Raw genomic sequence first — 12,435 nt, forward strand, 5'->3', positions numbered from 1 at the left:
AGAAAAAGCATTTGATAAAATTCAACATCCATTCATGATAAAAACTCTCACCAAAATGGGTATAGAGGGAACATATCTCAACATAATAGAAGCCATTTATGACAAACCCACAGTCAATACAGCACTCAGCGGTGAAAACCTGAAAGCCTTCCTGCTAAATTCTGAAACAACACGAGGATGCCCAATCTCACCGCTTCTATTCAAACATAGTATTGGAAGTCCTAGCCGCAGAAATCAGACAAGAAAAAGAAAACGTATCCAAATTGGAAGGCAAGAGGTAAAATTGTCATTGTACACAGATGACACAATACTCTATATAGAAAACCCTAAAGACTCCACACAAAAACTATTAGAACTAATAAATGCATTCAGCAGGGTAAAAGGATACAAGCTTAATGTAAAGACATCTGTTGCATTTCTTTACGCTAACAATGAAATCACAAAAAGAAAGTTTAAAAAAAAATCCCATTTAAAATTGCATCAGGTGACATGATACTATACACAGAGAATCTTAAAAATGCTACCAAAAAACTACTAGAGCTAATCGATGAATTTTGTAAAGTAGCAGGATACAAAATTAATGCACAGAAATCTCTTTTACCAATTATTCCTTTATTTCTACCAAATAACAATTATAATTCAAAACCTGTGATTCCAGTGAACTAGGGGGCAATTCAGAAATTAACACAACATTGTAAATCAACTATACTTCAATAAAGAAAATTTTGAAATCTCTCTATTCTATTTTTTTTTTAATATTTATTTATTTATTTGGCTGCGCCAGGTCTTAGTTGCGGCATGTGAAATCTTCATGGCCACGTGCGGTATCTTTTTTAGTTGCGGCATGTGGGATCTTGAGCTGCGCATGCGAACTCTTAGTTTCGGCATGCGGGACCTAGTTCCCTGACCAAGGATGGAACCCGGGCCCCTGCATTGGGAGCGCAGAGTCTTAATCACTGGACCACCAGGGAAGTCCCTCTCTATTCTATCTGAACTTCTTTCAAACTTCACATAAACTGGCATTGGTTAAGGGAACATGAATTAGGGTAATGCACCATATATCAGTCACTTCCACTATCACCATGTTATCTTGAATAATCCACAGCACAAATCCTCCAAACGATGAACCAGAAGTTGGACAACCCTACTCTCTCTTTTGATTTGCATAAAATATTGAAGGCTTTTTTCTTTTAAATCCCTTTCACTGAAAACACTACATATTTGGAAAGTCAATTCATCTTTTTCATGTTTAAACCAAATTTCCCAAAGTCCTCACTGATGGAGTTACATTCTATCAGTTTATGTGTCCCAATAATTAGCAGACACTATAGTCTGCTGAAAGTTTCAGAAGGATGGTGCCCTAGAAGGGCTGAACTTGATCTATAAAACCAAATATGTGAAGCCGCACGTCCTGGTGGTCTTGGGCAATGAACATATGGTAAGTCTGGTATTACACAAACATTCTGATGCACTTGCCTGAGAAACAGTGAATCTCCTTTTTTCCTGGACATCGACATCAATACAAAATGGTAGGCCTCAAATGACCATCTCTGGAATCAAGCACTTCCTGAATACCATCTATGTAGCAGTCTGCCCTTCTCTCTCCTGAATAGGTGTCTGTGTTCCTGAGTTCCCTTCACAGAGGGAGGCCAGTCTCCTCTTCCAAGCTAGTCACTTCTCTGCCTTCAACAGCCCCTTAATTATAAACTACCAGAAAGGGGGAGATAAAGGTAATCTTTACCACACCATTGGCACTTAACATTTGGTATAAAATCCCCTGCTTGTAAACCTCCAGCCTAAAAATGTTTGCAGGGATGAAGCAAAAAAAGCACCAGGCACCAGAAACATAAACCCAAATGTTGTGTGTACAGACCCATTGTATAGCAGCTTGGTTACTGCCTTAAGATTTCTGCTACCACTTTAAGATTGTTGTTACTGCAACATCTTTAACAAATAAAGCATCAGATTAAAACCATCATTAGAAAGCTATTTGATTAATTTCTATTACTAGTATACAGACTTGAGCAAAGGCATATCCAGAAGCAGGAAATCAAAAATTATTTGCTAAAAGTGAGACATAATGGCTGAGGGATACCTTCTAACAGCCATGTTTTATTTTTTGATCCTGTTCCCCCTGACCACAGATGACTGGTTCAAAGATAAACATCGGATGCAAGCTGGCCCAATCATAATCTTCCTAGGAACTTAAAATCTAAAATGGATAAAAAGAAAGACTAAAAGTCATTGGAGCATAACTGCTTTCTGGCAGCACTAGAGAGAGCAGGCCCACAATCACATTTCACTGAGTTCCCTGGAGGAAATTTGTTCTTTACCTCCTCCCTAAATTCTGTGAAATACCCCAATATACTTCTAAAGTTTTTTTCTGGATAAGCGAGCAAGAGTCTATTTTTCTTGCTTACATGCAACAAAAAGGATATTCAATAACTAAACCCAATGAGGATCAGGAGAGCTATTTTCTTCTCAACATGTAGTCTGAAAACTGTTATCACTCAAAAAATATAAACAAACTAATTCCAAAGAGAAAGCAGGTACTCACAGATCCTTCTGGTGAAAGTAAACAAAAAACAAAAGAAATGAACATTCCACTTGACTCAGGAATTCTAGATGATAAAATTTATCCTTCATAAACATCCTTTGATGATTCATCAATTCTATTCTTAGATTCACTAAACTTATTGTGGTAATCATTTCACCATGTATGTAAGTCAAAACATTATGTCAATTATATGTCAATAAAACTGGAAGAAAAAGTCTCTTCTTAGAATTTATCCTACAAAAACACTTCAGCAAGTAGACAAAGATGTGTATAGAAATGCATACTTAATATTGTTTGTAATAGTAAAAAGTTGAAAATAATATACACACATGTAAAAGAGGAATCTGATTAACTTATAGTACAGCCATACAATAAAATACTGAGTACCCACTAAAAAGGATGCAATAGGTCCATATCCACTGACATAGAACATATCTAGGCAGTTGTATGAAAAAAGCAAGAACAGCATTCATAGGATACATAAATCCCCACCCATCACATAGAGATATACATTTACATTCATAGAAAAAAGTCTGGAAAGATATATATTACACGTTTAAAACTGATTCTCCTTGGAGAATGGTAAAGGCTTTTATTTTCTGCTTTATTCATTTTTGTATTATAAAATAGAATGTATTACTTTTATAATCTAAGAAACAAAGTTTCTTTTAAGAAAACCATGTAACAATGGAAAAAATATGAAGAGAAAATTAAGAGACCCTGTAAACAAAGTAGAAACCTTTACTGAGTGATAAGTTCAATATGATCCACACATACACAAAGCATGGTTATATTTCAACATTAATAACTATGAGAATAAAATATTTAAAGAAAAGAGTAAGATTCTTACAATTCAGATTAACTTTATTAAAATACTAACAGGGTGTGATAAGATCTAAACTTAAATCAAATTGGACCATCACATTAATTAGCCCTAACTAATCACTGTTATAGATTAATGTTTTCTCTAGACATATTTAATATCTATCTAAAGACATGATTGGTTTCTTTCTAGAACGGTACTTACAGTTCTCTACAATTTCATCAAAAACTGCACCAGTTTTCTGCTCAAACTGAAAAAGCAAAAAAAGAAAAAGCAACATTATTATCATATTCTTCATTCATACCCTTTAGTGTCCCTCCTTGCTCTCCTTAGAGCTGTAATCTTCAACCCAAAGTCTATGAATTCACAACAACATAAACAAAAACACCGCCAAACAGAGTAAAGTAAAATTCAGAATGAATAAAAGGGTTCTCAGGCCAAAGCCCGCAACCCAAAAATGAAGACATAAATACATGCCCTCACTATAAAAAAGCTATTTATTTTATTTTTTAAGGTTTTTTTAAAAACTGAAGTATAGTTGGTTTACAATGTTTCAGGTGTACAAAAAAGTGATCCAAAAAAGCTAATTTTTCAAAAATCACTTTTCTATCACAAAATACAGAGGATCATATACTTTTGTAATAATAATAATAAACACAGCCAACACTTACTGAGAACTTACTAACAACACTTATTATTAAGAACTATATAAAACTTCTAATCAAAACTGAACAGAACAGGGCTTCCCTAGTGGTGCATTGGTTAAGAATCTGCCTGCCAATACAGGGGACACGGGTTCGAGCCCTGGTCCAGGAAGATGCCACATGCTGCGGAGCAACTAAGCCCGTGTGCCACAACTACTGAGCCTGTGCACTAGAGCCTGCAAGCCACAACTACTGAGCCCATGCACCACAACTACTGGGCCTACGCCCTAGAGCCCATGCTCTGCAACAAGAGAAGCCACTGCAATGAGAAGCCCATGCACCCAACGAAGAGTAGCCCCCGCTCGAGGCAACTAAAGAAAGCCCGCATGCAGCAATGGAGACCCAACGCAACCAAAATTAATTAATTAAAAAAAAACAACTGAACAGAACAACCAGCATCAATAGGTTTTGCTCTTAGGCTAAAGCCAGATATCTGCTGCTCTCTAATATTTATTTATTTTTTTTTTGGTTGCATCGGGTCTTAGTTGCAGCACGCAGGATCTTTCGTTGTGGCGCTTGGGCTCTTCATTGTGGTGCGCGGGCTTAGTTGCCCTGTGGAATGTGGGATCTTAGTGTCCTGACCAGGGATCGAACCAGCGTCCCCTGCATTGCAAGATGGATTCTTAACCATCTTTCATTCTGTTTAAATGAAAGTAAACCATATTACAGGAATGGTTCCTTTTTCAGCATGTTAGGGCCCAAGACAGAAGCAGAGCCAAGTCTGACGTAATTTCAGGCCTTTAAAACAGACATAGGGGGGAAAAAAGTAAAGCAGCGGCAACTCCACCCAGAAGCTAATAAAGACACTACTAGCATGTTTCACTCCTAGTCTTTAAAGGTCTCCTCACTTTGGCAAGTTTGAGCAGTCCAACCTCCTGCTTCTCTACTCATCAATGAGGCAAAAACAGAAGCAAGTCAGCTTTGTGATAAACCTTGCCTACTAAGCTACAGGGTGAATCTCCCCATTCAAGGGAAAAACTTCAGGGAAAAAGAACTACCTAGCTACCTACATAACTACAGATGAAACAACACGACAGCTAGCTAACACTCATAAATGTGAACAGACAGACAACCGAGGAGCCCAGGTTTCTGAAAGAAATTAACTATGGGAAAAAGAAGGCTCAATGTGAATTAACAGAATAACCACTCCAGAAGGAAACAATTTACAGAAAACAAACTTCTAAAAAATATTTTAAGTGGTTATCTGAGATATCTGAGAGACTACTGATACAAAAAACTAAACATGAGAAAATATTTAGATGGGCCATGAAAAAGAGACATGAGAAAATATTTGGAAACAAGAAAATGGCTGCAAAAATAAAAATCTTACTGGACAAGCTAATGACAGAGTTCTCAATCAGTTTCCAAAAAACAAAAAGTCAAACAGTTGGAAGATATTTTATATGAAAACATGGAAGATTAAACGATTAGGTGTAACAGAAATCTCAAAGGCAAATCCAAAGAAGAGAACAATAGACAGGTGAAATAATAGAAGAAAATTTCCCTGAACTAAATAAATGAATATTTGAGATTGAATGGGTCCACCAAATAACAAAGAGAAAGTGAAAAAAAAGATACATCCCAGTGAAATTTCAGAGTTTCCAAAAGCAAACAAAAAGAGAAAATAAAAAATTATAGTGCAGGTTATTCATTAAACACATTTAACATAACTGAATTCAATGATATGAACACTGAAAAGGAAAGCAAAGAAAAGAAATAGTAAAGGTCATTCTACCTACCATTCCACTCAATGAGCTATGCTCTATAATAAAAGGGAAATGGGAGATGTGACTCTGTAAGCCAAAGAATGAAAGCACTTGTCTGCACTGAAAGGGATCCGAGGGTGGTAGGATGAATTGGAAGACTGGGATTGACATATATACACTATTGATACTACATATAAAATAGATAACTAATGAGAACCTACTGTACAGCTCAGGGAATTCTACTCAGTGCTCTGTGGTGACCTAAGTGGGAAGGAAATCCAAAAAAGAGGGGATATATGTATATGTATAGCTGATTCATTTTGCTGCACAGGAGAAACTAACACAACATTGTGAAGCAACTATACTCCAATAAAAATTTTAAAAATAAATGAAAATATGTAAGAAAAAAAAAAGAAAGAAGGGGATCTGAGTGTTTGAAGATAATGCACTTTTTGTACAATACTGCTTTTCCTTTTCCTGGTGATGAAAATGTTCTAATGCTGACGTGGTTGCACAACTGTGAAAATACTAACAGCTACTGAATTATGTGCTTTAAATGGGTGAACTGCATGACATATGAATTACATCTCTATTAAGCTGTTTTAAAAACACATTGAGAAAAATACTTCTATGAAGTTTAGGTATTAAAAACCAAAAGGCACTACTGAAACAAGATTAACAGGGAGATGTTATGTGGGCATATACCAGTATTTTTTAAACAGTAATTTTTAAAATATACATTCAAATGTGTTAAATAAATAATATGTTTAATACAATGAAGTCCCTCAAGTACAATTTCCTGTGTGATGAGGTTACCTCATTTTAGTGCTAACCTCTTTATGTATTTGAACTTCTTGATAAGGCAGAGCATCAATTAAGGGAGAGTCTATCTTTGACTCATTTTGATTTTGTTGTTGTTTTTGGTTTTTTCTTCTTTAGAAAATTTTTTTATTTTATATTGGAGTATAGTTGATTTACAATGTTGTGTTAGTTTCAGGTGTATAGCAAAGTGACTCAGTTATACATATACACATATCTATTTTTCAAATTCTTTTCCCATATAGGTTACTACAGAGTATTGAGTAGAGTTCCCTGTGCTAGATAATAGGTCCTTGTTGATTATTTTATATATTGTAGTATGTATGTTAATCCCAACCTCCTGATTTATCCCTCCCACCCACCTTTCCCCTTTGGTAATCTTAAATTTGTTTTTGAAGTCTGTGAGTCTCTTTCTGTTTTGCAAATAAAAGTTCATTTGTTTCATTTTTTTTGTTTCCACATATAAGTGATATCATATGATATTTATCTTTGACTTACTTCACTTAGTAAGATAATCTCTAGGTCCATCCATGTTGCTGCAAATGGCATTATTTCATTCTTTTTTATGGCTGAGTTATATTCCATTGTATATATGTACATCTTCTTTATCCATTCATCTGCTGATGGACACTTAGGTTGCTTCCTTGTCTTGGCTATTGTAGATAGTACTGCAGTGAACATTGGGGTGCATGTATCTTTTCAAATTATGGGTTTTTTCCAGATACATGCCCAGGAGTGGAACTGCTGGATCATACGGTAGCTCTATTTTTAGGTTTTTAAGGAACCTCCATATTGTTCTCCATAGTGGCTGTACCAATTTACATTCCCACCAACAGTGTAGCAGGGTTCCCTTTTCTCCACACCCTCTCCAGAATTTATTATTTGTAGACTTTTTGAGGATGGCCATTCTGACTGGTGTGAGGTGATACCTCATTGTAGCTTTGATTTACATTTCTCTAATAATTAGCGACATTGAGCATCTTTTCATGTGCCTGTTGGCCATGTATATGTCTTCTTTGGAGAAATGTCTACTGAGATCTTCTGCCCATTTTTTGATTGGGTTGTGTGTTTTTTTGAGTTTTTATTTGTTTTAATTCAAACCTGCTGGTGACTACTCACTTAACATTGCACAAGCAGGTAACACTAACATCACTCTCAATTATGGACTCCATCAGGACTCCAGAACACCTGCTTGCCCTATAATCTCACCAATGGGGTGACAACAAATGTACAAGTAATAAGACTTAGCTTTGTTACAATATAGTGATTTCGCTAAATGCATTTAGGTGCTTCTTGTCCAACCTGTATTTTATAAATAAGAAATTAGATACAAATAGTAATTTAGCTTTGAAATTAATGTACTACTCATCGCTCAAGTTTCATGAAAGATTTAATTGGACTTAAAAGCCAAGCTGACTTCGGGACTTCCCTGGTGGCGCAGTGGATGAGACTCCGAGCTCCCAATGCAGGGAACTAGATCCCACATGCATGCCGCAACTGAGTTAGCATGCCACAACTGAGGAGCCCACATGCCGCAACTAAGGAGCCCTGGAGCCACAACTGAGGAGCCCGTTTGCCACAACTAAGACTTGGTGCAACCAAATAAATAAAGTATTTTTTTTTTAAATCCATAATAAATATTTTGTATGGGCAAGGATTTTCTCAATACTACAAAACCTAAAATTAAAATTAAAAAAATAAATGAATATAGATATTAATTTAAGACAAAAATTACCGGTTCATTTTTAGTTATCAAAATAGTCTCATAGGTTCTATCCATTCAAAACATATAACTGTTCATATTTAAACTTATAAAATAAATAACTTTAAGAGCTTACTTTCAAATTTCCTTATCCACAAAATATAGATATAGTGATACTTACACTTCCCAGGATTGCTAGGATGATTAAATGAAAAGCATTTAGCATGCTACTTAGCAAACTGTAAATATACAGTAAATGTGAGCAATATGATTACACTAATAAAAGATATCTTCCCTTGTTTTAAAAATTAGGGTTCACTACAACATTTCACTTGTAAAAATGTGTCCACTGCTTAAAATAAAAGGAAAGCACTGGGCAAATGTTTCAACCCTCTGTATTTCAAACATTAAGCACTAGGGATAAAGTATATTTTTACTTATAAAAGAGAACACTCAAGTTCCCTAACCCTGGAGGGATTAAAAATCCCAATATACTGTGAATTGATAAACACCACCCACAGCCACCTGAAGAAAAAAATTTAAACATTTAAAAAATCACAGTTAGAGGGAATTCCCTGGCTGTCCAGTGGTTAGGACTCTGCGCTTCCACTGCAGGGGCCCGGGTTCGATCCCTGGTCAGGGAACTAATCCCACATGCCACGTGGCGTGGCCAAAAAAAAAAAAAAAAATCACAGTTAGAAATTTATTGGGACTTCCCTGGTGGTCCAGTGGTAAAGAGTCCACCTTCCAATTCAGGGGACGGAGGTTCAATTCCTGGTCGGGGAACTAAGATCCCACATGCCACGGGGCAACTAAGCCCACATGCCACAACTACTGAGCCCACGTGCCTCAACTAGAGAGCCCGCATGCTGCAAACTACAGAGCCCACGTGCCACAACTAGAGAGAGAAAACTCACACACCACAACTAGACAGAAGCCCGCGCACCCCAATGAAGATCCCACGAGCCGCAACTAAGACCCAATGCAGCCAAGAATAAAATAGTTTTTTTAAAAAAAAGAAACTTATTGGATCCTAAACCAGTAATTTTTATTTTACAAAAGTTAATTTTCTCTTTGATCCTCCATACAACTTCACAAATTCCCTGGACATAATTGCTAGAATGCCTAATACCATGAACACTTTTCTCAAACTGGTTTTAATATTTGTAACAATTTGAGAGTTTATATGATAAACGTATTCAATGAAAACTAAATAATAGACCAATAGCTGTAAAATAGTTCAGGAAGTTGAAGGTGGATTTTTCAATGATTAAGCAGATACTGAAAACTACCAAATGTGCTTCAGCATCTTCTTCTCTAAAACCTACTCTTTTCACCTTTTTTCATTTTAGTAGGCGTCCCAACACCCTGGAAGTCAAACAAGAACTCTCAAAACTTTTCCTCCATTCTCTTCAACTGATCAGTAGTAAGAACTATTATTTATATTTCTAACACATCTTAGGGTTTTAGATAAACCACTACTCTCCATGATGAGCTAACCTATACAGGAGGTCAGGAAAGACAAAGAAACCCTGTTCTGTAATTTAAGATCTGAAGGATGACTAAGAATTAAAACACGTGAAAAGATGGGAGAAAAGATTCAAGAAAAGAACAGCAAATGTAAAGGTTCTTAGCAGGAGAAAAAATAGAGAATTCAAAAAACAGAAAGACTAGGTGGACAAGAATTCTGGGAGTAAAGCAGGTCAGCACTGTAAAATAAAGCTGATGACAAATCATGGGCCAAACACTGGACATTCTTTACAGACAGGGTGACCACATATTGCAGTTAGCGTAAAGCATCTCAGCTTAGGCCTTCATCCCCATGTAATTGTTAATGTGTTCCCTTTCACTCTCAAAAGTGTCTCAGTTTGGGACTTCCTTGGCAGTCCAGTGGTTAAGACTCCCCGCTTCCAATGCAGGGGCGCAGGTTTTGATCCCTGGTCGGGGAACTAGGATCCCACGTGCCACAGGGTGCAGCCAAAAAAAAAGCAAAGAAAAAAAAGTCTCAGTTTGGTCACCCTAAGTATTAGTCATGTTTAGACACTGGACTTTATCCTAAGAAAAAAAACTGAAGGAGACGGCAAGAAGGAAGATTCGCGTTCTGAAAACAATTACTCTATGGAGTAAGGTTTTCTTACTCCTACCCAACGTTCTCATCATACCATTCTCATATTGTTTTCTTTCTACTGGTAATGACTTATACCTGATAAAATTCCAATGCTACTGCTGGGTTTTGTTGTTGTTGTTGTTTTTTCTGCCGTACCACGCAGCTTGCAGGATCTTAAGTTACCCAACCAGGGATTGAATCAGAGCCACTAGCAGTGGAAGCGTGGAGTTCTAACCACTGGACCACCAGGGAATTCTCTCCAATGCTTCTTTAAAATACAGCTCTTCAATAAGGCCTTTCCTGATAACCCATTTAGAATTCTTGACTCCTTCTCTGTAGCACTTGATTCATATTTCATTTACAGCCACTTGTGGCACAGTTAACTTATATATGTGTCAGTATCACTTTCTAGATAAACCTTTTTTATTGTGGGATACCTATAGGCCCTAGCACATTGTGTTGTATAATCTCTCAATATCTTTTATATAAAGTGAATATCATAACTTTGCATTTCTCAGTATTTGCTATGCAAAACCTTCAAGGGGCCCTAAGGAAAAAAGAGTTCTGTGATCAGATATTTTTTTCCAAATATAATACTATAGAACTTTTCCACCATTTGGCATGAAGTTTTATTCATCATCATCAATTTGGTAGGAAAAAGATGTTATCTCATTTAAATTTGCATTTTGCTGTTTTATTTACATTTAATTGCTTTCATTTTCATTTTTGAAATTTTGAAGAATCTTTCCATATAGTTATTAACCATCTGTGATTATCACTTCTATCAACTGCCTGATTACAGAATTTTTTAGATTACCTGAGGCAATGGTTCACAAACCATAATGATTAGTGGTCAATACTTAACAAGAACCTTACCCTGTGCCTGGTCTTTTTCAAGCACTTTACATAACTTAATTCAATTTAACCTCCTCAAAATCTCATCAAGTAAGTACAGTTAACACCTCTATTTTGTAGGTGAAGAAAGGAGGTACTGAGAGTTTAAAAGTACACACACACATAGAGCTGTGAAAAAGGCTCCCCAGAAAAAAACCCAAACTTCTGACCCTCCACAATCTGGCCCTACTTCCTCTATTGCTTCATCTTTTCCTGCCTTCATATACCCATTACATCCCCATCCCCAAAGCAAATGCTCTAGCTAATGACCTATAGCTCACCCAATCCATCACATAGTTTCATCTCTCTAGACCATTGTGCAGTGTTTAAGCTTCTTCAGTCTTAAATCAATAGCTAATGCCTACTGAGCCTTCATACCTAAACTAAAGTTACAACTCTTTAACGATGCCATAATCTCACATAATCCACAAACATCCAACATCCTGAACAAGGTAGAATTCACAACTCTTTCCCAGCTCTACACCTACAGATGCGTCTATGACAGCAACTATAAAAACTTTACTCCCAAGTTGGGGATTCTATAAGAAATCAAGTACCCATCCACATCTCTGAAGCTGTATCATGAAATATCTCATTGACAGGGGTTATATAAACCTGGAGTTGTAACCCCATTTTGGAGACTATCTAAAAAAGGAACAATAAACACTGTCTACACAAAAGCCTTTAAAGTTATACAAAAAGTAAAAATAATCTAGTTTCTTTCAACAGAACCTAAATGAAATCAAGACTCATAAAGAATTAGAGATTCCACATTTCTCAAAACAGGGAATCACTTCTCGGTCTTTTGGCTAAGATCAAGTGTAGTATCTGTTCTTATCAGTTCAAAGCAGGAAGAAAGTTAAAGTATATTCTAGTCTAGAGAGATTTGTGTCTGTTCCATACTGCTGTAAGCCTAGCACCTACAACAACAATGCCTAACATACAGAAGATCAGTAAATGTTTGCTGAACAAAAGAATTACTTTTACTAGTTAATAAGTATTTAAAACTCATTTTTTTTTTAAATTTATTTATGGCTGTGTTGGTCTTCGTTTCTGTGTGAGGGCTTTCTATAGTTGTGGCAAGTGGGGGCCACTCTTCATCGCGGTGCGCGGGCCTCTCATT

General features: G+C 36.3%; 1 protein-coding gene across 11 annotated transcripts in view; it reads right to left on the reverse strand.

Moving 5' to 3' along the window:
- The window catches only part of ZMYM4 (zinc finger MYM-type containing 4), a 171,128-nt gene that overhangs the window by 97,400 nt on the left and 61,293 nt on the right, over positions 1-12,435 (reverse strand). For 7 of the 11 annotated variants that reach the window (XM_082415274.1, XM_082415275.1, XM_082415276.1 and 4 more), the window contains exon 2: positions 3,585-3,630. The exons of 1 other annotated variant lie outside the window; for it this stretch is intronic. In XM_082415274.1, coding sequence (XP_082271400.1) covers positions 3,585-3,630 — 46 coding nt within the window. Of the gene's footprint in view, positions 1-2,095; positions 2,213-3,584; positions 3,631-7,107; positions 7,217-12,435 lie in introns of those variants that run through there. 3 more of the 11 variants (XM_082415282.1, XM_082415272.1, XM_082415280.1) reach the window with 2 other exon arrangements.

The sequence above is a fragment of the Balaenoptera physalus genome (genome assembly GCF_965194825.1).
Source record: "Balaenoptera physalus genome assembly, chromosome: 1".
NCBI classification, from domain to species: Eukaryota; Metazoa; Chordata; class Mammalia; order Artiodactyla; family Balaenopteridae; genus Balaenoptera; species Balaenoptera physalus.